Source organism: Rhea americana, unplaced genomic scaffold (assembly GCF_003343005.1).
Source record: "Rhea americana isolate MKP2758 unplaced genomic scaffold, rheAme1 scaffold_325, whole genome shotgun sequence".
NCBI lineage: Eukaryota > Metazoa > Chordata > Aves > Rheiformes > Rheidae > Rhea > Rhea americana.
In genome coordinates this window covers 514196-539673 of record NW_028186452.1, presented here as the reverse complement: position 1 = coordinate 539673, position 25478 = coordinate 514196, and the positions used below count along the sequence as shown (strand labels likewise).

Here is a 25478-nt window from a genome sequence, read left to right as displayed (position 1 = left end):
GGACAGACACCAAAGTGTCCTGGTTAAGCAGATCCAAGTGAGCAGATGGACCTGAACTAATGTTGCAGTTGTCATCCTCTGCCAGCTAGGAATCTAGGTTTTAATACTCATGCCCACCTGTTTCCGCTGGCACAGTAAAACTAGTTAATAGAAGTCACTGAGAGAAGAAGAGAGATCTTCTTCAGAGATTTTGGTGGCTCTCCCACATATATATTTTAAAGCAAGATGTATAGACTGTCTTTTAAAACAGGTTCTTAGTTCAAAATGTCCTTTAGTCCAACTGGGGCCATTCTGTAATTCAGATCTGACTCCAGATAAAATTTCTAAATGTTTGCTGTCTTTGCTCCGTGATTTTGATTTAAGTAAGGCCTGTGGTGAGAAAAGCAGTGGGAGAGATGTTTTGTTCCAGATCCCTCTCCCTACATTAAGCAGAATGGACTAGCCAGAACTCAGAGGTCAGAGGCCTGTTTTTTCAGGGTTCCTGAGCACCTACAATTTACATCAAATGAGCAGGGCAAGAGTCTGTTGTAATAGCGGGCAACTCAGTTTCTTTCTACAGGTTGATGATACCACTGTAGACAAGGTCAACAGGCCTCGTTTTTTTTTCCTTTGTCTCTCTTTATGTAGTGGTAATTTGGTGGAGGCTTATAGTTATAAATCTAAGCTTCTACGTTTGATACCTGCTTTCTGACAGTCCCAGAAGTGCTGTTTTGCATAGATGCTTCAGAATAAAACAAAGCCAAGCACAGGGCTGTACTGAACATAGAAAGCAAAAGACAACTGAAGCAGCTTTATGCAGAGAAGTTCTTACTAGGTCTTTCAGTGAAGACATCTGAAGAAGAAAAATACTCTACTTCCTTTGCAATAACCCCCTAACAGACACCATATAAAACAGTAGCAGCATCAGCAGCATTAACATTCATCTGGCAAAAATGGGGTCTTGGCTGCACCTCCACAAGAAGAAGGTCTATACTTACGTTGTTGATGGCAGTGAATGCAGACAATCTGGCTGAGTGGCACTATTAATGCGTAGTCCCAATAAACACTAATAGAGAAGGAAAAAAGTGCAGGAGACATTTCCTTCCACATTCAGGAGCACTTGTGAGTCCAACCACCCAGTAAAAAGACTCTGCTAAGTTATTAACTGCTTATTAAATTTGGACAATTAACAGAAATGAATAGTGAGGAAAAAGGCAAAGGAACTAGTTTGCCACAGTGGACAGAGTTGGCACCAGCCTTTTTATAATCTCTTTCTCTCTCCTGTTCCTCTATTCCCTTCTCCCTTCCCCCTCACAGAATTTGTGATGGCCTTGTAGCTGGGATTCAGGACAGCCAGGTTCAGTTTTGTCTTCTACATGTGATTTATGGACAACAGCATGTAAATCCATTGGGGCCCAAGCTTAGACCTATGAAATACTGGAAACAGCTTTCAACTCTTCTGAGAACAACCTTGATTGGATTTATCTCTAAATCCAAGGGTATAGGGCTTCAATAGAAGTTTTATAAAAAAACACAGATAAGCTTTAAGAAAAGGACTAGGGATGGAGGAGTTTTTTAAGGCTGAAGGATGCATTGCCTGAGGAGAGGTTACACCTGCCTAGTACAAGGCTTTACCTGCCTTTCCACTGAAGTAGAATGCTAAATTAGATGAATAACTGATGTGAGAGAGAATGACATAGTAGGGATCACTTTTTGAGKTTGAAATTATCCATGCTTGTGAAGTTATTTGTGATATAATTTGGCGGGGGAGGTGGGTGTCAGTGGGAATACTCTGACCCTAAATGATTTTTGAAAAGTTCATTAGACTGTTACCATGTTACTTAATTTCATGTTTTATCACAGTAGCTAGGATTCAGGGGTCCCCTGCAGCATCCCAATTCATTCCCCTCAATCCCAATGATTATGTATTTAAATTCCATTGACAGCTTGCATTTGGGTCTTGGCTATGCACACATTTCTTTACTATTCTGTCATTTTAACACAAAATGCATTACAGGACCTGGGAAAGTCACTTCATCCATGGTAAAACAGGAACAGAATCTGAACTGCCTGACACCAACTTCTACATTATTCAGTAGCCCTTCAGTTAAATCAGTCTTGTTACACTTGCATCATATTGCCAAGGATACAAGAAATAACACTGAAAATGCTTCTCATCTTTTCCCAAAAGGAATGGCTACCTTTTCTCCAGCTCAGAATCTCCAAGGGTTCCATTCATCAGTTGATTTGGAGTCCATTTTAATGTCAAACTCTCTGCTGACTGATGAAGGGAGAGATACCCAGGAATTGCCTCCAAGTCATCTTTCTGTTTACAGAACCAACACACAGAAAGCCAAGTTGACTCAAATGCACACACATCCGCTTTTCTTTCCCTCCTCTTGATACAAGCCCTCTGTTGATCTAGTTCCAAGATCTTACTTCCAGGTCCCTCAATGCTGCACACTCTGCCAGCCCAATAGGTTTGGCTTTAATCAGTATATGCCAGTCTTCCTATTTTTATTTGGTCCAACCATATTTTGATTTCCCAGTCCTTTGCACCTCCATCAACTGTGCCTTTAAGTCATGCAAGAAACCTGTTTTCAAATGAATGCAGCTAACAGGATTTAGCATGACATATCAATAAGATTGGCCACTGAAGTTTGTTCACATAACTAGACTGAAGTAAAAGCCTTCTTTAGAGACAAATTGAGTAACTGAAATAAAAAACTACCAACCTTGTTCTCAGTAGATGTTACATTAAGATCTTTAAATCTTTTTGGCAGTGAAGATGAAGCCTTATTCACAAATTTAGGAAACAAGGTTATATCCAATCACATAGACAACAACAGTGAAAGACAGGGAAAACTTGGTCCACCCTGTACATCACTGCCTACCCTGTTCTGCTAATAGCCAGATGACACAAGTTTCTGTGAGTATCAATTCAGTTCCCTTCAAGATTATAAGATGCCCTCCTACCAGACAGGATGCAACTGTAGACTTCCACAAACAGACAGAAAGTGTGTTTTTGTAACTTATTTTTTCTAAGACTTACAGGAAGCATATGAGCAAGGTCTCAAAGGGCAGAGGGGGCAACTACAATCATCATGTTCCAGCCTCCCTATACCCCAAAAGTTCCAGAGCAGTGCATTTTCCAGGAACTGCTGAGGGAAACCTTATCACTAGAAACACTGCTATTTAATATATCTATTAGAAGGAGATGAAAAAAATACAGTACAGTCACTGGGTTTATGAAATATGTCAGTATTTTCAGTATACATTCAGTATGTCCATCCCTATCTATAGGTTCACTCCACAGTTCACACTGGCTGGGCAGTAAAAACATTCATCCCATCTTAATCATTCATCCCATCTTAATCTACCTCAGGATTCTGAAGTCAAGTGGAAAGGTAACACAGTCCTGAGGATGAGACATTTAGCCAGGTCTTGATAAATCTAAATTATATTCTTATATCACTGTCTTCTCAAATCACAGTCAGGCAGCAGCTGTGTATATTGACATAACACTCAGTGTACTTACTGGTTGGACCAAGACATTATTTTTTCCATACAAGAGGTGCGTTCGGGAATTCTGGTGTAAAGACTCCACATATTCTCTTGCTGAAGCAGCAAAGCGATCCTCTGATGTGCTCCCACTTGAATGTCGTTTCCGAATCTAGCATACACACATATACACAAAAGCAGTCACTTTCAAGGCAGATCAGGTAGGTCTAGAATGACTGTACCAATAGGCCAAAATACAGGAATAGTTTCACTTAGACCTATCTCCATAATAGACCTTCTTTCTGGAGCCAAGAAACCTTACAGAGAAATGACTTGGGCTCTTTTTTACCTCTCGCTGAGGCAGCTCATAATTTCTTGTGAACTACCTAGTCAATGCACAAGTGTCAAAAGACACAGAATTTAGTCCTGAATCTCAATCTTTTCTAAAYAGAGATAAAGGGGATATCTGGGTCTAAATGGACTTCTAATCTGTGCCAAGGACACATTACAGAAGAGAAAATAAAGGATGTTCTAAATTCAGATCTCCTCCCTGCAGGACTGTTTCTGTTGTCAGTCTGTGCCTAAGAAATAGCTACACAGCAAATACCTACTCCCAGGGCTGGGCGCTTTGAAGGAGAGTCTTGGCGGCCATGAACTCCATGAATCCGGTGTCGCTGAACAAGTTCATCTGCTGAAGGGTCTGTCCAGTAGTGATCAGTTGTTTTTAGCTTGGTGTATTCCAGTGCACATGGTCCAACTAAGAAAACAGTCCAGGAGTGAAACCTTGCAAGTCTGTTCACAAACATATTTACTCCTATCCTGCAGGCCAAGTACTGAAAGTGAGATATTCTTCTCAAGCCAGGTGAACATTAATGGTCACTGAAGTGATCATTCCACAATAAAGAGAATAAATTAGAACATATCAGGTCCTATTATCTAGGACTGTATAATAATATTGCTAGAGAATACAATACCGTACCATTGCACTACTACCAGTTCCAACCTGCAGCTGTACAATATTACAGCTAGCAAGCGTTCTGTAAAAAACATTTACATTCTATTCTCTGATCTAACCAGTAATTAGTAATAAAAACAAATCACTGGTCTCCACTTGTCTTGTAAGACCCTCCAGAATCTCCAGTATTGCCCTATTATACATGGTCAAACCATATGGTATAGAGCTAAAAGTCGCTTTTCATAACACTGTCCTACCACAAAACATTTCAAGAAATAATTTCTTCAGCATAACAAGAAGTGTTATGCTGCAAGAACTTACCTAAGAGGGAAGCAAGTATTGGGCCACAAACAGGATCTGCCAGTAAAGCTTCTTTTTCATAATATTTACTAGGAATAAAAGATTAGAACCCAGTTAATGACACTAGCTGTTATTTTTAAAAGCTTTTATAGTAGCATGAGTACCTTCTCTTCAAAAATATCACATTACCACTTATCAGAAAGTATGACAAAAGAAGACAGAAGAGGTAAGGATAGAGAAGCTATACACGCTGCTTTCTCTATTAACCTGATAATTATTTCTTCAGTGCTTACTGCACGAGGTAAGCATGACTACTGAAGTCATATTCCAGGTCAGGCTTGGAACATAATAAAAACTGAGGCCAAATGCTCATTTCAAGAGCAAATTCAGACAATATTAAAAGGAAGATTTAAGAGTTTAAGGGCTTAAGAATTTTACCAAGGCTGAAATTCATATCTAGGCTGTATATCTGTAATGCTGTGTACAAGCTGAAGCAGAATGTATTTTCCAAGCCTGGTTTTAATTAGAGTTCTAATACAGTACAAATTCCAGCAATAGAATTTAGCTGTGATCATCAAACACACTTTCTCACAAACAATATAACAAAACTGGGCATGTAAACCACCAAAGATGAGACCAAAGAGATCCAAACCTCCCGTATTTCCTGAATTTGATAGATAGAGAAAAAGCAGTTGATAAGATTACCCAGAAATCACCAATACATGCATCTCTTCTAAAAGTATTCTCTAATGGAGCTTGCCTAGCCCACGTACTGATCCCCAAAGAAGAAATGTTGTGCTGGGTTCGCATGGAAAGTAAGAAGTCCTTAATCATTTTTGTGGCCCTTTACCACTAGTTCAACAAACCTACAATCCAGACTTCTATACTTAATAAAATGACCAACTCCTCTACTTTTGATCCATATTTTGCCRCTGATCAACTGTGCCATCTTGGGCAAATCATTTTATCTTAGTATGTTCATTCTGTCTCATCTATTTTTGACACTGAACTCTTCAGAGGCAGGAGCTTGCCTTTTGCTAAATGTGTTTACCCACTATATTTGATTTGGGGCTTTGGACACTAATGCAATATGGAGACAAATAATAAATCTCTGCAAGCAATTTTGCCAGTTTTCCACAGAGACCAAGAGATCCACACATTTTTAAACATCTCTTCCATTTGTGAGGAATATTCTTGAAACACTGTCAAGAACAATGAAATACTACAAATAATAGCTCTCATTATGATCTCAAAGCTTTCCCATCACAGCAGGCAAAGCTGACTTATAAAAACCACAGAGCTAAAAATCAAACACTCAAATTTCTTACTGTCATTATCCTCTTCTGTCTCTCCCGCTAGATGGGGCTCAAACTCTAAACCATCTTCTCTTCATAAAGAACAGAAGGGCTGAAAGACTTTATATATGGAGCATTGAAGCATTAATGTCACAGAGATGCATGAGAACAAGCAATTTGAAGAGGTACATTTTAGTCTGTGGAAGTCAGGTTCTCAAAATCAGACAACTACAATTAAGGACTTGGCCCTAAATCATTTACATGGATGGAAAAGCCAGGGAAATGAACATCTACAATACATAGTAATGAAGGCATGGTAATTCATAGTAATGAAAACATGGTAGTTGAGATCTAACTCTCCTGTCACATCTCCAGCTGAATTACGTGGAAAAAGAAATTCAAAAAACTTGGTATCCATGTATGAGCAAATATAGTGATACACTGGGCTGAAATGCCTTCATTAACTTTATCTATGGGACACAGCCAGCCTTCTCACTGTCTCTTCTACACACAGCTCTTTAAACAAGTTGGGGCTAGAGGAATAGTTCTCTTTGAACACCACAAAGACTTTTCTTCCATTCTCTTTTTTCATAGCAAGAAAGATCATGAAAATAAAGCTAATGACAAGAAAAACAATATGGCAAACTTAGAAAATACTGTAGAATAAGCTCATCTGCCTGAGTTCTCTTCCCTGTTCAGGCCTATGGGCTTTGCACAGACAAAATGTGTCCCCTAGTGCAGAACAACTTATAAGAGGAGAACCACTTGCAGCACTGGATGTAAGCTGCAATGTCAGTGTTAGGTAAAAAAGTACTTTTCTGTGACCAGTCCAAACCAAACTTCAGGATTTCTACCTTTCCCTTCTTACAAGAAATTGTCCCCAGTACATTCCCTAATTCTTCTTTATCACTTATGGGAAGGTGGAAAGGCACAAGGGTAGTTAAGAAGAACCTCTTGGGAAAACAATACTAATGCTGGACAGTAGGAAGTGATGACAGAATAGAGAGGACTTCTTCTCCTCTTAGAGAGAGACCTTGTGGATTATATGCATAAATCACTGAAGCTGTTCTCTGGTCTTGCAAGGAAAGAATCACTTTACACAAAGCTTTATTTTCTAAAAAGGAAACAGGATTCAAAGAACCTTTCTGCATAACCTGAAGGTTTATAGCCTTAGCTCTTCCTGTTTTAACCTCTTTTTCCTCTCCTTTCGGCTACGAGGAGGGCCTTCTTTCCTGACATGCTATAGTTCCAAAGAATTGTTTTCAAGTGAATGTAAGTGAATTAAGTACTCATGATCTATTAAAAGACTAAGTTTCTGATGTCTATGTCCCATTAGAATGTAGGTACCTAATATCTACTGAACCTAAGTGGAATTAAATGCCTAAGTAAGTGTAAAGGTTCAGGGCTTCACATGCTCCTGAATGTATTACATGTTACAGAAGCATTGTTCAATATTTTGCCTACTTTAGAAAAAATAAGAAAAGGCTTTAATAAACTGCAAGGTAATTTTTCCGTTTTAGCTGATTTCTAGAAAGCAGTATGGCTGTTAACACTAAATCTGAAACACTTTCAATGATTCAAAACAGATGTACAATTTTTTGTTGTTGTTGTTTTGTAAATGATTGTCTAACTGTTTCTCCTCTTAGCAGGTCTATTCAGTACTACTTAAGTTTGCAGACAACTTTTGATGAAACTCCTTGTTGCAGAAACCTGAACACATTGGTCCAACAATTCTTTGTGCTCTTGGCTCTTTCCTTACCTGCAGTTATCAACAATATACTGCATAATTTTGTCAAGTACTTTCTCAATCAAGGCTGTTCGAACCCATATGTGTTTGATAGCCTGAGGCGTCAGGGCAGGCGTTTTGCTCGTGGTTGATCCCTGCCTCTTGAGGGATTCTTGCCCATTTGGCTGATTTTTCCTGCAAAAGCAGATAAAGTGAAAATTGTCAGAGGTCAGACTCTCTTCTCACAGGAACCACTCCAGTGAAAGACTGTGTGGAGAGGTGTTAAAATATACAACATGTATCTGACAAAAGTGTATCTGCATACTAGCTATCTATATTACACGCTGTAGCACTCAATACCACCGGGACATTTGCGTTTAGTCCATCATCAGAGATTTGCTGAAAATCATTGCTCTAACTAATGATTTAGAATGGCTCAGCTCCAGGTTATGAATCAAGTACATCTGTAAAGACCATCTAATTCGCAGACAGATGCTATCCATCTCAAAAACAAGCAAACAAATAAAAGAACAGGCATATATTAGGTATCTCAGGTTATGTGGTCACCTACTAAGGTGGCCAAAAATATCTTGTCACTTTTAGAACTTTAGAAAAACAACAACATTTGAGCTCCTCCCAAACTCCCATCTACTACAGACTGAAATGAACTGGCAAAAAAATCTATCTCAGATCATGTGCCCCCAAAATAAAAACACAGGAAAATGCAGTCTTCTGCAAAGACAGAAAGTAAGTTCCGCTGCAGGAGCTGAAATTTGCTTCTCATTAAACAAAGCTTCACACTTAGCTGGGAAATCTGCAGGGAAGATAGTGAGAAGATTCTCATCTCCCAGCTTTCTTATGCATCTTTGAGCTGAAGCTAGCCACAGTCTCAGGAGGAACACAGCTACTCCAGCATGAGATATTTCCACTGAGACCAGAAGCATGGAGTAGAATTTGAAATTTTGGCAGAGCTGTTCCAGGAAGCTCCTGTTACAAGGCTATCCTTGGGCACAAGCCCATATCTTGATTCTCTCTATAAAGCACCATATATATCTATAGCACATTCTGCGCTAGCGCCTAGCAGTGAAATCCTATCTCCTACCACCTACAGGATGAAAGCAAGACAGCTAAGAGACAAGCAGTATCAAGCAGAGAAACTAGAACTATAGTAATTGAGCATCCAAAGCCAGCTAGGGGCTTGCTTACAGCCAAGACCCCCTGCCTGTTTCTACAGTGTAAGTCAGCATAGTAATAGGCCTACTTCAGAAACGAGGAGCTTAACATTGCCTTTTAGTGAAAAGATGGTAAGCTGGCTATAAAAATCAGAATTACTTGCTAAGTTTGGCTGTAAACAAGAATGCAGGGACTGTACAGCATGATGGTCTCTGAACCGAGTGGGAAGTTGTCATTCCTTCCTTTGGAGTTATCTGCTGCCAATAAATCTACTTGACCCCAGTGAGTCCAATGAAATCTGTTCATGAGAGCTTCTCTTCCCTGCCAACACCAGTAAGGCATCTTCTCAGTGTCCTGGGTCCTGCCATGGGGAACATCCACCTCTCATCCATTGGATACTGGTAGTCAAAATACATTTTCATACAGACAGCAAACTCCCTTCACTTCTTCAGTGGCACTGTGTGTCATGGTACCGCTCATGACACATTCATTGCTTTGCAGACAATTATCGACTTTCTTGACCTAGACATTTGTACACTACTAACATGGTCACTGCCAGCCACCAAGTCAGTACTAGCCTGGATTCAATTAAGAAAAAAAAAAAAAAAAAAAAAAAAAAAAGCATTCAATTATGAATCAAAAAAAATCACTCTAGAAATTGTTGATCCAAGAAAAAAATGTTATCCAGTTACAAGCCAAATTACTGACTGTCACTGATGAGATAATTAATGATTTGAATAGATTTGGAACCAGGGATTGATTTTTGGAGTAGAATGTGCTGTCTAGAGCTTTCTGGTTTCTAAAAGATGACCACAAAAAGGAAAATGCATTTGTGCTCTGCTTTGCTTTTTCCTGCTGCCTAGCAAAGGAGCTGAAATGTGAGCTTGTGTTCCCTTCCTCCCTCCCTGCTAGTCTGGCCTGCAGTATTAGTTATATAAGACAAGATGACAACACTGTCACATATAGAATACCTAACATACAGCAACAAGTCACAAATGCACAATTTGAGAAGCTGGTACCAGTTACACACAGCCTATGGTGAAAGCACTGGTGGGCACTGCCCCGCATGCTCTCCTCCGAGTGCACATAACTGTGGCATATCGCATGGTGAAATTGTGCCAGGTCAGCCTCAGCCTGTAACAGTGTCTTCTGATGGGTCCATACTCCTGCATCAGGTAATGAAATGCAGGTGCAGAGGAAAGGCACACTATAGAGCTGAGCTGGGAGAGCTCACTACTTTTAAACGACACTGCGGATTTGCTTTGCCTCTTTATTTCACTGTGTGGGGCTGGCAGTGAAAAACCGATCTTCTTAGTCTCTTTCCCAGCAAATTTTCTTCTTAAAATAGCAGAAAAGAAAGTTCAGTTTTGTTGTAACGAGAAGAGTAATCCTGACTCTCTAACAAACTAATCTACTGCAGAAAATCCATGCTCTCAAATGATCCTGTTCTTTGACAACACTCAGGTCCCCTGTCACAAAAGGATTTGATCGCAAGGACAAATACAATTGTTGGGCACAGTCTTGACTGTATTTCTTCTCTGCATTTACACAGTCTCTAGACTTCCATTAGGCCATGACAGACACCCGCAAGGCAACACACACATGCAGCGATAATCCCAGGTCAAAAAACACACATGACAACACTGACATCAGGGGAATTCAAATGTGTTTAATTGTATCCTAAACAGAGGCTTTCTTATGCCACAGCCTCAGGAATATTTAGACTGCTGCAGGGATTTTGTCTGATTTTATACATTCAATGACACAAGCCTGCCCCAAAGTATTTCCTAACAGACTCTCTTTGCTTTGCCCACTTTCTACAGCACTTAAAATTTGTGGTTGGTAATAGCTGAGAAATACACAACATTTCCCCAAGGGAAATCAGAGAATTTAAGTTCATTTACTCTGCTTTGTTAGAGCCGAAGGTCTCTGATGTTTAGAATAGGGTTCAGGTGGGCTCTTAATTGAGGGGCAAAGCTGGTGAATTTTCAGCAGAAAGCATCCTTCTTCACAATATTTAACTAACATTAATAAAATCCCAGTCTAAAGCAGTTAGCACACAATTAAAAAATTATCAAAAATAGGTATTTACCTGTTAAAATTGCATAAAAATATGATAATTAAATGAAGTCTAAAATAACTAATACAAAATTACACAAATTTTAATTAAAAAAATACACAAACGTCAATAATTGAAGACTTCAGTACAACACAAATGTAAAGTCATACTTACTTGACAAAGCCCTTGATAAAGCAAGATAATCAAGAGGCCAACAGTTCCTACAAGGTACAAAGGCTTCTTAAGCAGTCCCACAGGGCTGCATTCTGTACAAACAGAAGAAAATATGCTCCTGCCCTGACTGAGTTTACAGTAGAAGATACTCATCCCACAAGCTGACGCACTGTGATTCAGTCAGCAGAACAACATGAGAAGTTTTTACTTGCACTGCTCAATGCTAGCAAGAAGTTAGAACTTTCAGTAGTCTTCACATCCTTGACTCCAGCATGAACTCAGCTGTGCTTAAGTTCAGCACATACTTAACAGTTTTTCCATAATCAATCTCTTACTGTTGATTTCCTCTTGATKTCATCCTTTCTCCTATCATTCACTGTCTCCATTTATTTAACTATTTCTGTCATAATACCCACAAATCAAATCCACTGTTACTGGTTCAGCAAGCAGCACTCTCCAACATGGCCAATTATTACTCACTTTTGTTGCTTTGTATGAACTAGAGACCTGATCCTTTACACTATAAGAATCAAAACAGAACACTAAACACTCTCTGCTGCTTTGCTAACTATCAGCTTGATGAAATCAATTACAGAACTATTCTTCCCTACAGTTTCTAAATGACAGACACCAATCACTTAAAGTTTTAAAAAATTCAGCTAAAAATACTCTGTCCATTTCCCAATTAGTCTCTGTACCCCCTCTATACTGCATACACATTGCATGAATTTTGTTGATAACCAGACCTCAGCCTCACCTGCTTTCCACCTGCTGCTGCAGTTCCTGCACTTTCTTGCATATGTCTCCAGCTACTGCATAGGTTTTGCCAACTTTGGTGAACAGCGCAGCTACCTTGTCAGTCCGCAAGAAGCCAGCAGCCCTGCGTTTCAGCATGTGCAGGAGACAGGCTTCCACAACACCTGCAAGAAAGCGAAGGAGATAAAGTTATGGGCACTGCCACTCTTCTGTCTTCTCTTTGCTGAACGCCATCCGCTGACACCCACTGATCAGGTCTGGAAACAGAGAAAAGAAAGAGATCAGTCTCAAAATCAGATCATGATACAGGTATGTGTCTAATCTGCAACAAAGCACTTTGAAATTTACAGATAATGTCAGTTCATGAATGAACCGAAGGACTAAAGTATTTCCCAGGATTTTCACCCCCATTTTATGCATGTCACAGTGTGAAAGAATTCCTGATTCTACTCATAATGAAGACAAAGGAAAAGGCAAGTGGCAGAACCAGGTCTCCAAATTCAAGATACAATGAACTAGAAATCTGCTTTTACTGAAGACCTCTCTTTTGAGCAGAGGCTTCTGCTCATCTTGGGGAGTTGCCACATCCAATTCTCCCACTTGTATTTCTCCATATAGTCTGGTCATTGCAATGAAAAGGACTATTTGGAGGTCACAACTGTTATTTACTACTCTTTCTTAAAAACGTATTGTAGTAATTTTAACACTTGTTTGCAAAGAATGACACAGGCAAGAATGCATCTATACAATCTATATAGAGTTGAGGTTTAAAGCTGAACCAATTTCTGAATTCAGAATGTTGCCATATTTTACCAACTACTGGCATACAGTCAACTGCTGTGTATAATCTAATCTATGTGGGGGCCACAAAGGATCTTGATCTGCAAAAGCAGGAGAGAACAAATGATCCTTTTATTTCTGATTATTAAAATATTAAATATTAACTCTTCATATCCTAGGTGGAAGGGAGATTCTTCCCATGAAAGAAGGACTGGGAAAAACAGGTACATCCCTACTTCACCCCTCTCAGCAATCAGCTTACACCAGGAAACATCTGCTGCAATCAAAGGGCATCCGTAGGTGGCTAAGGCAATGCCTGTTTGCCTGTGGTCTGGCACAAGTGGGAACCCAGTGCTGATGGCATCTCTGCAAGCAAGGCTGTTTCTACTCAAAGAAAGAAGGAGCATCTGTGCATCTGCTACAGAAGCAGCAGCGGGGGCGAGCACTGTTTGGTTGCCCATGGGGTTTTGCAAGGCAAGGCAGAGCAGCATGGGAAGAACAATGAGTGATGACAGCATAGGGATGTTCTTCATGGCACAGCCATAGATCCTGTCTAGCAACCATCATGAAAACTCTTAACCCAGCTAGTGTTTTGCTCTGTGTTTCAATTAAAAATAAAGAAAGGGGGAAAAAAATAAAATAGCATTCCGGATGCCTGAAGCAATGCAGTAATAATTGGTTCCAAATCTTAAATGAAGCGACCTGCCTTTAAAAATAACTGCAAAGAAGTGCATTGCTGTTGCTTAGGAAACAAGCTCTCTCTCCCCAACACTATTTTTTTTTCTAAGACAATAAAATATTAATGAAACAAATTTAGTGAAAAGCACACCAAGCACAGTTTTTAATTAATAAATGTTGCAGCTGTCATGGAGGGTAATTTCCACAGTGACTGTCCCTAAAGCCCCAATATTTAATTATTCCATTGTGACATTTCTCATCAGAAGAGCTTGGTATGACATCAGTACCCAACTGATTGTAAGAAGAAAAGACACTGGAATTAGCTACTGGATTGCCAGTTCTCAAAATATATGTTAAACAAGAGAGGTTAATGCACCATGTCCAGTTCTATCTGTAAACTATCCTGAGATCTCTGTTCAAGTTTTAGTCCCAGTTTGCTACCTGTGGCCTTCAAGTCACTTCATTCTCCTCTATTTCACCCATAGATTGAGACTAACAATACTGTCTTTCTCCCAGTTTTCTTTTAGGGCTCCTCTATACAAGGGAAATATTTCAGAGGACTGAGTTCCAGAGGAGCTTTAAATTCACACCTGACTTGATCTCAATTTGTTTTCAAACACAGAGAAGCTTTTATTTAATTAAAACTATGAAACTGTGGTGACAGCTCCACAGGTGTGCCCAGATTCTGTAGGAGCAGACACCATGCAAGTATTCGATTTCCTTTTCTCCCTTTGTTCCTTTTTTATTTTAGATCAATCACAAAAATTAGACTTCTGTTTTCTATTCATTTGATTGAAAAAGCAAAAACTCACTTTTTGCAGTGAAATAAATCAGCATTTTCAGAATCTTCATCCTGAAAACTTCCACTTCTCCCCAGAAAATCTTTCCTCCTATGTGCAGGAAGGCCTCCACAAATACACTGCTTTGCAATTAGACTGCTTACACTTCTTGCATTCTGTTAATTTGCAAGGGAATTAATGTTGTTTCTTGGCCAGCTCTTGGATTTAAATCAATTGTTTGTGGCAAGTTCTTGGCATTCATCTTGTGGGAACAGGTGGAAACAAACTGAACTCATTTATATCTTGAATGTAATATACCCTCTTCCTACTGTTCTATTGGATGGTGTCAGAAATGGCAAGAAATGTTAACTGAATATACAAAAGGATATTGTGCAGACATACACTTCCATTCCCCATTTCCATTTCTGTATTGCATAAGCATGCATTTTCAACTAGTGAAAATCAATACAGATTACGTCTTACAACTACATTCAGAGATACATACAGAGAAAACCCAGACACTATGCAATGGAGACAACTTCAAGAATCCATGGTAGTGCCAGGGTAAAAATTTTTTTACGTTGACAGAGAACCTTTTTGGGGGAAGAGGACTGGAGGGTTAGGTAAATCAAGCTTACACAAACAAACTTTTTTATTTTTATTTTTTCAGAAACCAAAAATAGGTGATCTCCCTGGAGGAACTGGCTGCAGAAAACAGCACAGATTGCTCACTAAAAAGACAAGAGGAGGAACATTTCAGGCAATATAGTTAGAAGAACCTTTGCAACAGGAAAATTATTTATTTTAAAGGAAAGGAAACATTTTTCTCTTTGTAGAATCTGATACTCTTAAAAGACACGGAAAAAGATGAAGATCTGGCTGTTGCTRGAGGAACTGGTAACACCACAGAGACATAAACAGGTAACCTTGTGGATACACACATACACAGACTTTTTTATTTATATGTCTGCATGTACACAGCCAAATAACTGTTGTAGACTTTTTGAGCACAGCACAATGTCATCTTCAGCCTGCCTCTAGTCACGATAGTCACAAAAATATATACATACAGAAACTGAACACAGAAAGATGCAGATCTTCATTGTGCCCAGACTGCAGGTGCAGCAGTGYACTTAGAATGAATCAATACAGCTAATGAAACTTTTAGTTTAACCACTTCAGGTAATTCCCTTTTACCACTCAGCTGACAGCAGTCATCTAAAAACTCATTAATTCCAGTCAGTTTTGAGGACCATCCCCTGCAGTATCCACTGCTGCATTTAATTAAGTGCAGATATGGTTATTGATTTACAGTCCAAATAATCACTGTTCCCAACAAGCTTAGAAAAACACCACATTTTTATAACTTCAAAAAGGCTACTTCTTGCAGGGCCAGAGGAACAGCTGCACTTTTTTTTGCCTGTATCAAAATCTTGATGTGGCTTAATGGAGTGTACAAAAAGAGAGCTCTAGGAATGGGCCTGGAAGGGTGGCAAGCAGAGAGAAGAAGGCCTGTGGAAGGTTTATTTGTGGAATTTATTTAGCAGGCAAAATTTTCTTTGGACAGGAAAAACCACTGCAGCTAAATACCTTGTTTAAYGGAAACTGCACAGGGAATAGAATTCATGAGGTTGAAGTGTGGAAAATAAGAATGAATAAAAGGAGGAGGAAGATTAAAGACAAGCAATCAGATGTTCACAATCTCTAGCTGTTGCTGTTTTACTTAGCTAATCACAGATCCACCAGTTTTGAAACCAATCTTATCACCAAGATATAGCTTGCCAAGTCATTGAGAAATGTCTACTGAAAAGGTAAGATACACAACTGTACCTGCATACTAGCTACAAACTGAATGACTGCAGAGGAGATACCCAAATTTGCTCCTTCAAATCCAAAGGGTAGTGCTATGTGTATTTTATAGAAGGGAAAGAGACAGAAAATGAAGCATGTGCATAAATCTCAACCCCCATTTAACATCCTATCTTCAAATGTCAACAATTACAGACTTTCCAGATATAGCTGCAATGCAAACAAGGGACTTTGCGTGACAAAACCAGGCAGGCTCATGGGATGCTATGCAAGGATAATGAGAGAAGAGCTGTTTTACAGCCTAACACCTCACTTCCTCCAGCCTCACCTGATCTTCAGTATATCATTCATCACATCCAAGCCTGCAACATCCAGTACAACTGAGGTTAGAGGATTCCAAAACGTTAGAACAAACAAACAAAAAAAAACTAAAAAATGGGCCACTTGGAACTAATGCTTTCTTCAGAACTCTGGTACTGTGATTTAAATATCATAGCATGGGATATGAATGACAAAGATACCTGCAATCATTTCTTAATTTTGGGGGTCAGGAAGATACACCCTTAGAGACTAAATGATGATTCCAGTCCCCTTATGCCCAAACAGCCAAACAGCATTGAAAAGTGAAGCTAGTTTAGCTCCTTTTCACTTTATACCACTTTATGAGAAGGTAATTGATACAACATTTTAACAGGGTTTATGTCCTTACTTCCTTTCTAGGATAGATAGTTTTTTGTTGTTGTTCTGTACTTGTCTCATACATGTACATGAAGTTCCTGGAATGAGAGGGGCTCCTAGTTGTTACTAGCAGAAGAAATAAAGCATGAACTCACATATGGTAACAGGCAATCCTTGTGTTAAAGAGCTTACAATCTAAATGGGCAGCCTAGCAAAGGCACAGAACATATGTCATTTCTGCAATATGAAAGCACAAAGGAAGCAATTTCCTCAAAGGTCACCTAGTAAATCTGAAGCAGAGCTTAAAACTAAACCACAGTCTCCCGTATCCCTAATTCAGTGCTCTAATTGTTCATCTTCACAAAACTCAGTAAGATACTTCAATAGAGATTTTCATCCTTAGATCTGTTTATCTTGCATATATTAGAGAACATTCTTCATTAAAAGACAAAATTTAAAATAAATTCTTATAGAAATGTGCATTTGAAAGTAGGGGTGAGATTTTCCCAAACATAGCACAAAGATTGAGAAATTCAATTCCAAATAAAAGCAATAGAAACTAGTTGTCCAGATCACATTGGCCTCTTTGAACTCTCCAGCCAAAGGGAGATACAAGAACTTAAGAACTGTAAAGGCATCTTCTTTACATATATAAGATATGTATTTATGTACATAATAACATATGTATGTATTCCCCTGGCTAACATGCTCTAGGTGACCCTGCTAAGCAGGGAGGTTGGACTAGATGATCTCCAGAAGTCCCTTCCAACCTTACTGATTCTATGATTTACTTATAAAAACATATGTTTACATTTATAATTCCAAAAGAACAAGATTTTTTTTCTCTTCAATGGTAATTTATTTGGTTGCAAATTTAGGGTTAAGCACACAAACCTATGGAATGAAAGCATTCCTAGGTCAGCCAGATACATGAAGTACTGTTAGTACGAAGACATAAATAAATTGCTTTGCAGAATATAAGAGTAGGAAGCAAGAGCATAATAAGGAAAGTCCAATTAAATACTTTCTCTGTAACTACAACCTCAAGCTAAAACCTATGCTAAATCTCATCAGTTAAGTACAACCGTTATTATGCTTTATTATGGGCATCCCTTAACAGCTACATGCAAAAAGTCATCTCTGCTGATGTACGACTTCAGTACTTTTTTCTAGTGTATTTTCATATTTTGTTTTATCACAGGGCTGTGGACATCTGAAGCTTGAGGCTTCACTGCTAGTATGATATATTTATTAAATATATTCCTATTTACAAGGGCCCAATCATGGTTATATTATAACATTATTAGCACTGCTGAGAAATAAGTACCTTAGTGTGGAAGTTGAAAGGCTCTTTATTTCTACTTTAGCTTTTAGTCTGACTGGTCAGTTGAGAAGTCAAGATGCCCAATATTAAATCAGTTAGGAAGGCAAACTTTTTTCATATTTAATTTTGTTTTCTTTTCAAGCTGCAAAAGAAGACCTTTAAAGCTGCTCCTATTTTTGTTAGTGCTGTTTAAGCATTCATGTAGCAAATCACTCGGAATCCATACAAAGAAAAATACCAAGGTGAGATTTACTAGAAGAACACAGCATTTTCATTATACAGCAGCATAAAGAAGCTGTAGCTGAGATCAGGACTGCATAGAACTAGGCCCTGTACAACTACCTAGTGGGAGATGATTCCTGCCTTGAAGAACTTACAAAAAAGGCCTCAATAGGAAACACAAATATGGTAGGAGGAAAAAAATCAAAGCAGAAAGAGTTGGTGAAAAGTGGCTTGTTATCTTATGRTTTTGGTATTTTTAATTCCCAATTCCTCTCCTTACTTTTCTAAATTTTGCCTAGTCCAAGCCCAGTGAAGCCACTGCTTCCATTAAGTTATACTAGTACCAAACTAGAGGAACACAGAAGTGAGTTTAGTCTTTCATTCTCAAAGTGCATCCTTTTATTAAACTTCCGAGCAACTTAAGTCAGCAGCTACAAGAGAAAGTAAAATAGCCTTACCACTTATTGGGGCCAACCATCAAAAGGCATGATTTTCTGCAGAAAACACACCTTTAATAATGCTTCTAGCTTGCCATTTAAGAGGTGCCTTTCACCTGACACTCTTCAAAGCCATCCATAAAAAATAAGTAGGCCTTGCTACACCCTGCCAACCTCAGTAGACATTATAACCACTTTACACATGTCCACACCAGATTCAACAACCAGCTCCTGCTTTCTCACAGGCTGTGCCCACCCAGGCTATAGGTAGCACAAGCCATGCAACCCCCAAAGATAATTGGAATAATTGACTGAAAAGTTCCACTAGTAAAAGTCAGACAACAATCAGCACCCAAGACACAGGCACACCCATCTTCCATGGTAATACAAACGTTCACTTCGAGGCATATGCACCTTACCAGTTATTTGTAGCTAAGAGGTCAATAGTCTGAAGCTCTGTTATTAGATGGTATTTGCATTACAACAGCACAAGATGTTTACGCTCAGGATAGATGTTTTACTGGCTATGATGAAGAGCCCTAGTAAAAGCACATGCCACTTCATAGTTTAAACAGATCAGACAAATAACAAAAAGGAAATAAAACAAAAGCACAGAGACGTTAAGTAATTTATGGGTAATATACAGGTAAATTCGGAGGAGAGGTTTCCAAACTACTTGTCCAATGCCTAAACCATCAGACACACTGCTAGACTTGTGAACACATTCTAAAACAGCAATTATTTTCTGGATCCTCTCTTTGGACTTATCTTCATTGGAAACATGTCCCAACCCAAACAACTGAAGACCAAGCACATTACAGTCAAGCTCACAGGAACACGGAGGGAAACAAATTACTGAAATGGTGCTTAGTTAGTTTTCAAGGTTAGGGAAATCCCCCCAGAAAAGACCATTACAATACATTCAAATTGTTAATTCATCCAGGATGTTAAACACCATAGCCAACTAGCAATTTCAGGTACTCAGAGAGCCCCATGGCTGCAGCATCTGAACATGCCACAGTCCTTCATATATTCAGCCTCATATGTTCCTTCATAGTATGATTTTATCTCTTGCCAAATATTGAATCAAGGACTAAGGAATGCCATTCTTCCCTGTGCAACTATAACCCTTAAAAACTTTAATGTAACCTTTGTAACTATAACACTTGTTACTCTGACACCATCCCTCAATACAACATGATAGGCTCTTTTGCTGCTGACATCTCTTCATTCCTGACAGTGATATGTCTCTTCAGGTAGAAGGCATTCTTTTATTGCAAGCTTGGGATCCTAAGTATCCATTTTGGGTCACTTCTGGCCAATTTTATCACTTAATTTTAGCCACAGGGTGGCAACTACTACAATCTGACTATTTTAATAATCAATTCCATTTTGCCTAGTGGACAAAGTTCTATACTATCCCTCTTTGCCCTTCTTGGTTTAGAAAGTGCCTTGAGAAATAATAAACGTTTATAAAACAGTACAGTGCACAAGATGGGAATGATCTCATTAATAGAGTTGACCTACTCATGCATGGGGCTGCCAGCTGGGACTAAGAAAAAACTGCTGCTAAGTGATGGTAATGCAGAATTATGAAAATAATTGACCATTTAGAAAAGTTGAGTAAAGAAGGTTCTTGCATGCATACAACACWTTCTTCAGCAAGAAGAATTAATCCTGGGCAAACACTGAGCCCATTTATAACTACAGGTGCTGAAACATACTGAATGAAAAGATGCTTCATTTTCCCTGTGTCTGTGTGAGGTCTGGCACTAAGGCTGAGCCCACATGATATGTCAGGGAGAAGAAAGAGATGTGAAGTCAATTCTCTGTGGAGACAGTAACATAGACCATAAACTGTTTAGGGCTTAGGTTGGTCTCAGTTTGTATATACCTAGTACCAGAGGCCCTTAGCCTGTGACTGGTCTTGTCCCTCTACAAGTGGAAAATAACATTCTTCTCACCTTCTGGCTGCAGGACTACACCCCAAGTGTGAATGAAGCAAATAGTTTAGCTCCTTCTTATCTCTGTCCAATGTTTTCCACCAAAGGCAAATGCAGAGAAATATCAGACTCAACAAACTATCATTCTGCCAGATTTGTACAACCCAACCACTGTTCAGTTTTGATCACTGCAACCTCACAAATAAACAGCACAAGTGTCGATCCTCACAGCAGAAGCACTGGAGGCCCAAACATCATCAGCGATTTGCATCTCTCACAATGTTTACAATACTGCCAGCAATCAAACGCAGACCCAAATCCTAGCCAGTCCACTCAGGGGCACTTCAAGGCTAGACTGTAAACCTCTTTTTGGATTTGGTAGCATCCATCAGTTTAACTACAAGTGGTTTGGACCATCATATGCCTAGATATGTTGACCAGAACACACGAAGGAAGTCTTCAAGCCCTTTCAAAATAATCATACTGCACTGCTTCAAGAAGAACCTCCTGCTTAAACAAGCTTCTGTTGTTCCTTCCCCTAATCCATGTATTAGAAACTATTAACTCTGGTCGCCATTATTTACTCAACACACAATCTTCCAGGCATTCACTCTCCCAAATACAGTTCAACTTCTTTTACTTAGTCTTAACCTTTTATTTGATTGGGAGACTCCTTTCTGAAAAGGGTTCAAACTCCATAGTCAAAGGCCACAAATTCCTAACATCCAAGGGTAGTCAGGGAAAAAAAAAAAAAAAAAAAAAAAAAAAAAGTTGGGAACGTAAAGTTTGTATTGCCTAAGCCATAGATATGTCACCTTCCTAAGGACCTCACTGTAGAGTATCTCTATTTCAAATTGTGCCTATTGTTCTTCCACCAGGTACCACTCATTTTCTTTGCCCATGCACCAATCCTTTCCCTCCCCCCAATATTTATACACATAGTTAAGACCCTACCCTGAGCCTTCTCTTCCTGAGATTAAATAATCCTAGCTCCCTCAGCTTCTCCTCATACAACAGATGCKCCAGTCTCTTAATCATCCTCTTGGCCCTTTGCTGGACCCACATCCATGTCTTTCATATACTAGAAAGTGCAGAACTGGACACACTACTCCAAATGTGGCCTCATGAGTGATCAGTGCTGAACAGAGGGTGAGAATCACTTCCCTTAATCTGCCAGCAACACTTCTTCACTACTAAAGTGAAAAGGAAAGGTCCTTTAGCCTGTCAATAAATCTGCACTCAGTAACTACTGGAAAAAAAGACTTTTTGTTCTGCCACATAGCCTGGATGCAGACATCATCTTTTCAACTCTAGGATAAAATGTATCTAAATGAATGATTCCCACTTCTAAAGATAGCTCTGGCTGGAAAGCATCAGGGTGAGAAGCTGGTTACTGCTCTGCTTTAAAATCTCAGCCATTAAGGTACAAGGATCTCAATATCCTTCAGAAAAATTGAAGTGTTTCCATTAAACTTGATATTAACGGTAAATCAAAATAACAGAAATTTCTCTATATAATTGAGTATGATGTAATCTGATGGCCCTAGGCTRAAGTAAAATGTTTAGTAGAGTGCTCTAAAAAGCGTGAGAGATTATATTTAATTTCTTAAGCTAAAAACACATGCAGTTCGCAAGCTGTTTCAGATTTCACACCAGAGCTAATATTCACTGGGTTTTTCTCCTTCTTCTGTAACACTCTGCTCATTACTTAAAAGCAGTCACCTTTGGCATGCAATCAAAAAGCTTTTAAACTTGTGTTAAAAAGAAAATTTGCCTCTCCTCCAATTACAATAATCTCTGGTATTCTCTTTGGGCTAATGTGTTTATGAAGAGAGGTAGAATCTCTGCAAACTATTGTATAAGCATTGTTCATCACTGAAAATGTTCCATTTGTTTCCAGATAGGACTAGTAACATAGGGATGTTTATATTATGTTTACAAGAGATTTCTGTAGTTAATTAACTGCATTTTTTAAAATATAAAATGTCAAGGTTAAATAGCCAAAAGAATTAAAATACCAAAATGTCTGGCTGGACAATGATTATCTACATCTGTTTTCACAGAAGTTACATTTCTGTGAGCTAAGAAAAAAAAGAAAGAGGAGAAATAGACCTCTTAAATTTTTATCAGATGGTGCATTTAGAAGCTTCAAGGCAGTCATCTAAAAAACGAAAAGCATAAAGCATCTCTTCCTAATGAGCCTGATTGTCAGAGGAGCGTCTGCAACTCCTACTGAAATTGATGGGAACAGCTTGTTCTGTAGACATTCAGAATCTTCAAAAACATGGTCCAGACTAACTCCAAATCAATTTCCTCTGCCTTTCSATAAACTTCTGTAAATATTTTGTTGATATACTTTAAACAGGAGGGACAGAAAAGGTTTCTATTAGGAACTTATTTCTCACCTTAAAAACAAACAGAGAGGAGCTTCCCAAATTGCTGCTTTCTATAATTTTACTGCAAGTCTGTGGATTTTTTATAKTCTTCTGAAAGTCTTACCATCTTGAGGCATGCCACAGGACAAGAATCTCACCATTTGAGAAACAGATTTCTATTCCTCACAGTTGATTTTATTTTACTGTCATGAACTTTAATCCAATCTTGTGATTTAGGGCCATGAAGGAAAAAATTTCTGACTCATGATTTTTCATTGCTTGGGGCAGGCAATCATGGCGTTTGGTGACTCTGATAATTGCTTGGATTTCAGGTCCTGAACAAGAAAAAACAGAACACAAGCTCCAGAATCATACAGTCATTAGTTTCTAATTAGATCTTCTCTTTCAAACACAATTAACTTTGTGCAAAAGGGGATAACAAGTCATCATAAAACCAATAAAGAAAACAGTTCCAAAACTAAGCACATTTTGTTGTTAACCCTTATGTATGTAAGCAGCTTAGATTCCTAACTAGCACTCCTAGGCGTTTCTGCAACTCAAGCAAGCTCTCCCAGAAATACCCCAAATATCTGGCCTGGAGGAATCACCATCCAGATTAACATTTAAAGGCTTCCTGGCTTTCCACTGCTAGCTTTGACAGATACATTTTGCAGACCTTCAACTGAAAATATTTGACTTTATTCCTAAAAACATTCACATAGAACCTGAAACTTAGGCACTTAACTAGTCTCAGGCTAAACATGTGGTGATGTGCTCCAAAAGATTCAGCCATACAATTGCTTTTCTATTTTTCGCCATATTCAAAATGGATAGAATACTCACCTGCTATACAAAGCTGAGGTGACACCTAATTAAAGCTGGAAAATAAGTGTTAAATTGTTTTACAGAAAGTGCAATCTTAATTAACAAATGTGTTTTGCAGATCAATTGTATACTGCAAAAAGACTGAGGAACCATTTTGTTTTCTCAGAATTTGCCAGGCCTTTCACTGTGAATAGTCATTGACCAACACAGAGCTGTACCAATTAACATTTTCTCTCTACTTATTCTCTAAGAAGGAAGCATCTTACACTGACAATTATCCAAGCCTAGGTACTCCAAAACTATGCAAAAGGAAATTGCAATAGAAGGATATAGGACCTCCATTTCAGGTCTCCTCTTGAAAGAGGAGTTAAAGCCGAAAGCATAGCAATTTCAAAAGCAGTTGTTTGCGATATTTTTCCTCCTCTTTCCTCAGGAGGACAATAAACATTCATGCCGTTCTGATCTACTCAAACACCTGAGGAACTTGAAAGCAACAGCAGAATACACAATATGAGACAGACCAGGCATTAACAATTCAAACACGCTTATTGCACCAGGTCAGCAACTCTTCAAATAAGATTAAAAACTTTCTCATAAAGCTACTCTGAAAGAAAATATCATGACTCCTGGTCTCACAACCCAAAAACCATCACACAGTCTGATATCACTAGTATTAAGTCCTCAGAGTCCATGAGGATCCATACTGGGACCACTGGAATACTGTATGTATTATGTGCACAGATTAAAACAAGCAAAACAGGGGAGTTCTTATTGCTCTACTTCAAGAATACAAAATTGTTCAAGAGCAACCAGCTAAGGAATATTTCACAGAAGAGGCCATTTTCATCCTCAGTCTGGCTCTGACATTACCCACCCAGAATCAAGAGCATATTCTAGCCCTGCCATACTGAAGGAAATGCAGAGAAGCTGCACATTCCATATACTTGGAATTTTTCATTACATCAGGTAACGGCATTTGTACTCTGGAACCACAAATTCATAGTTTGATTTCATTTTTGATACTGAAGTTCAGCAAACAGCCTTTATGCACAGCCCAAACCCTTTTGGGGTGAGCACTCACTTCAAATAAACCTCTCCTCCCTTAATGCCTCTCTGCTCTTCTTTGGGAGAGGCAAGAATATAACATTTGAGCATCTGTGCCATCACAATCAGTCTGAACAGAAAGGACTGGGATCTCAGTATGAACAGGAATAAGTGATACAATTTAAAGGCACTGGGATCTACAGGCCTTCCTTTCCTTGACAGCAGAAAACCTCAGTACTATGATATAACCAGAGAAAGCTACTTGAAACATCAGACTAAAACCCATCGCATAGTCCAGGCTGACAAGTGGGTCAGGTTCACTTGAGTTCAAGTTCAGCTGGTCAAGAACTGCACTGTTACTGGCAGACAGGCAGTTAAAAACAGAAGGTGTCCTGAGAGTGCTTAGAAACATGCGGTGAAAAAATCTGAGGCTTTGTAGAGCAATTAAAGTTTCTTCCTGCAGTGCACTGAACAGTTACTTTTGTGCAGTACTTTCTAACAGCACCCAGGTGAAGAAATTGGGCTCTCTGTTGCAGTACAATATATTTACAGAACAGCACAGCGATGGTGGAGCCAGGAGCACMCTAGGAAGGACAGAGATAGAGGTATGCAACACTGAGTAGTCCTTGCCCCACAGGGATGAGAGGCCATTCCTGAAGCCATTGA

General features: G+C 39.0%; 1 protein-coding gene across 7 annotated transcripts in view; it reads right to left on the bottom strand.

The window, feature by feature from the left end:
• Positions 1-25478, bottom strand: part of SGSM2 (small G protein signaling modulator 2) — a 69041-nt gene that overhangs the window by 25239 nt on the left and 18324 nt on the right. For all 7 annotated transcript variants that reach the window (XM_085310753.1, XM_085310757.1, XM_085310756.1 and 4 more), the window contains exons 3-9: positions 11920-12082; positions 7790-7951; positions 4757-4824; positions 4092-4237; positions 3518-3652; positions 2181-2305; positions 978-1045 (exon numbers count right to left, since the gene is read on the bottom strand). In XM_085310753.1, coding sequence (XP_085166879.1) covers positions 978-1045; positions 2181-2305; positions 3518-3652; positions 4092-4237; positions 4757-4824; positions 7790-7951; positions 11920-12082 — 867 coding nt within the window. The remainder of the gene's footprint in view (positions 1-977; positions 1046-2180; positions 2306-3517; positions 3653-4091; positions 4238-4756; positions 4825-7789; positions 7952-11919; positions 12083-25478) is intronic.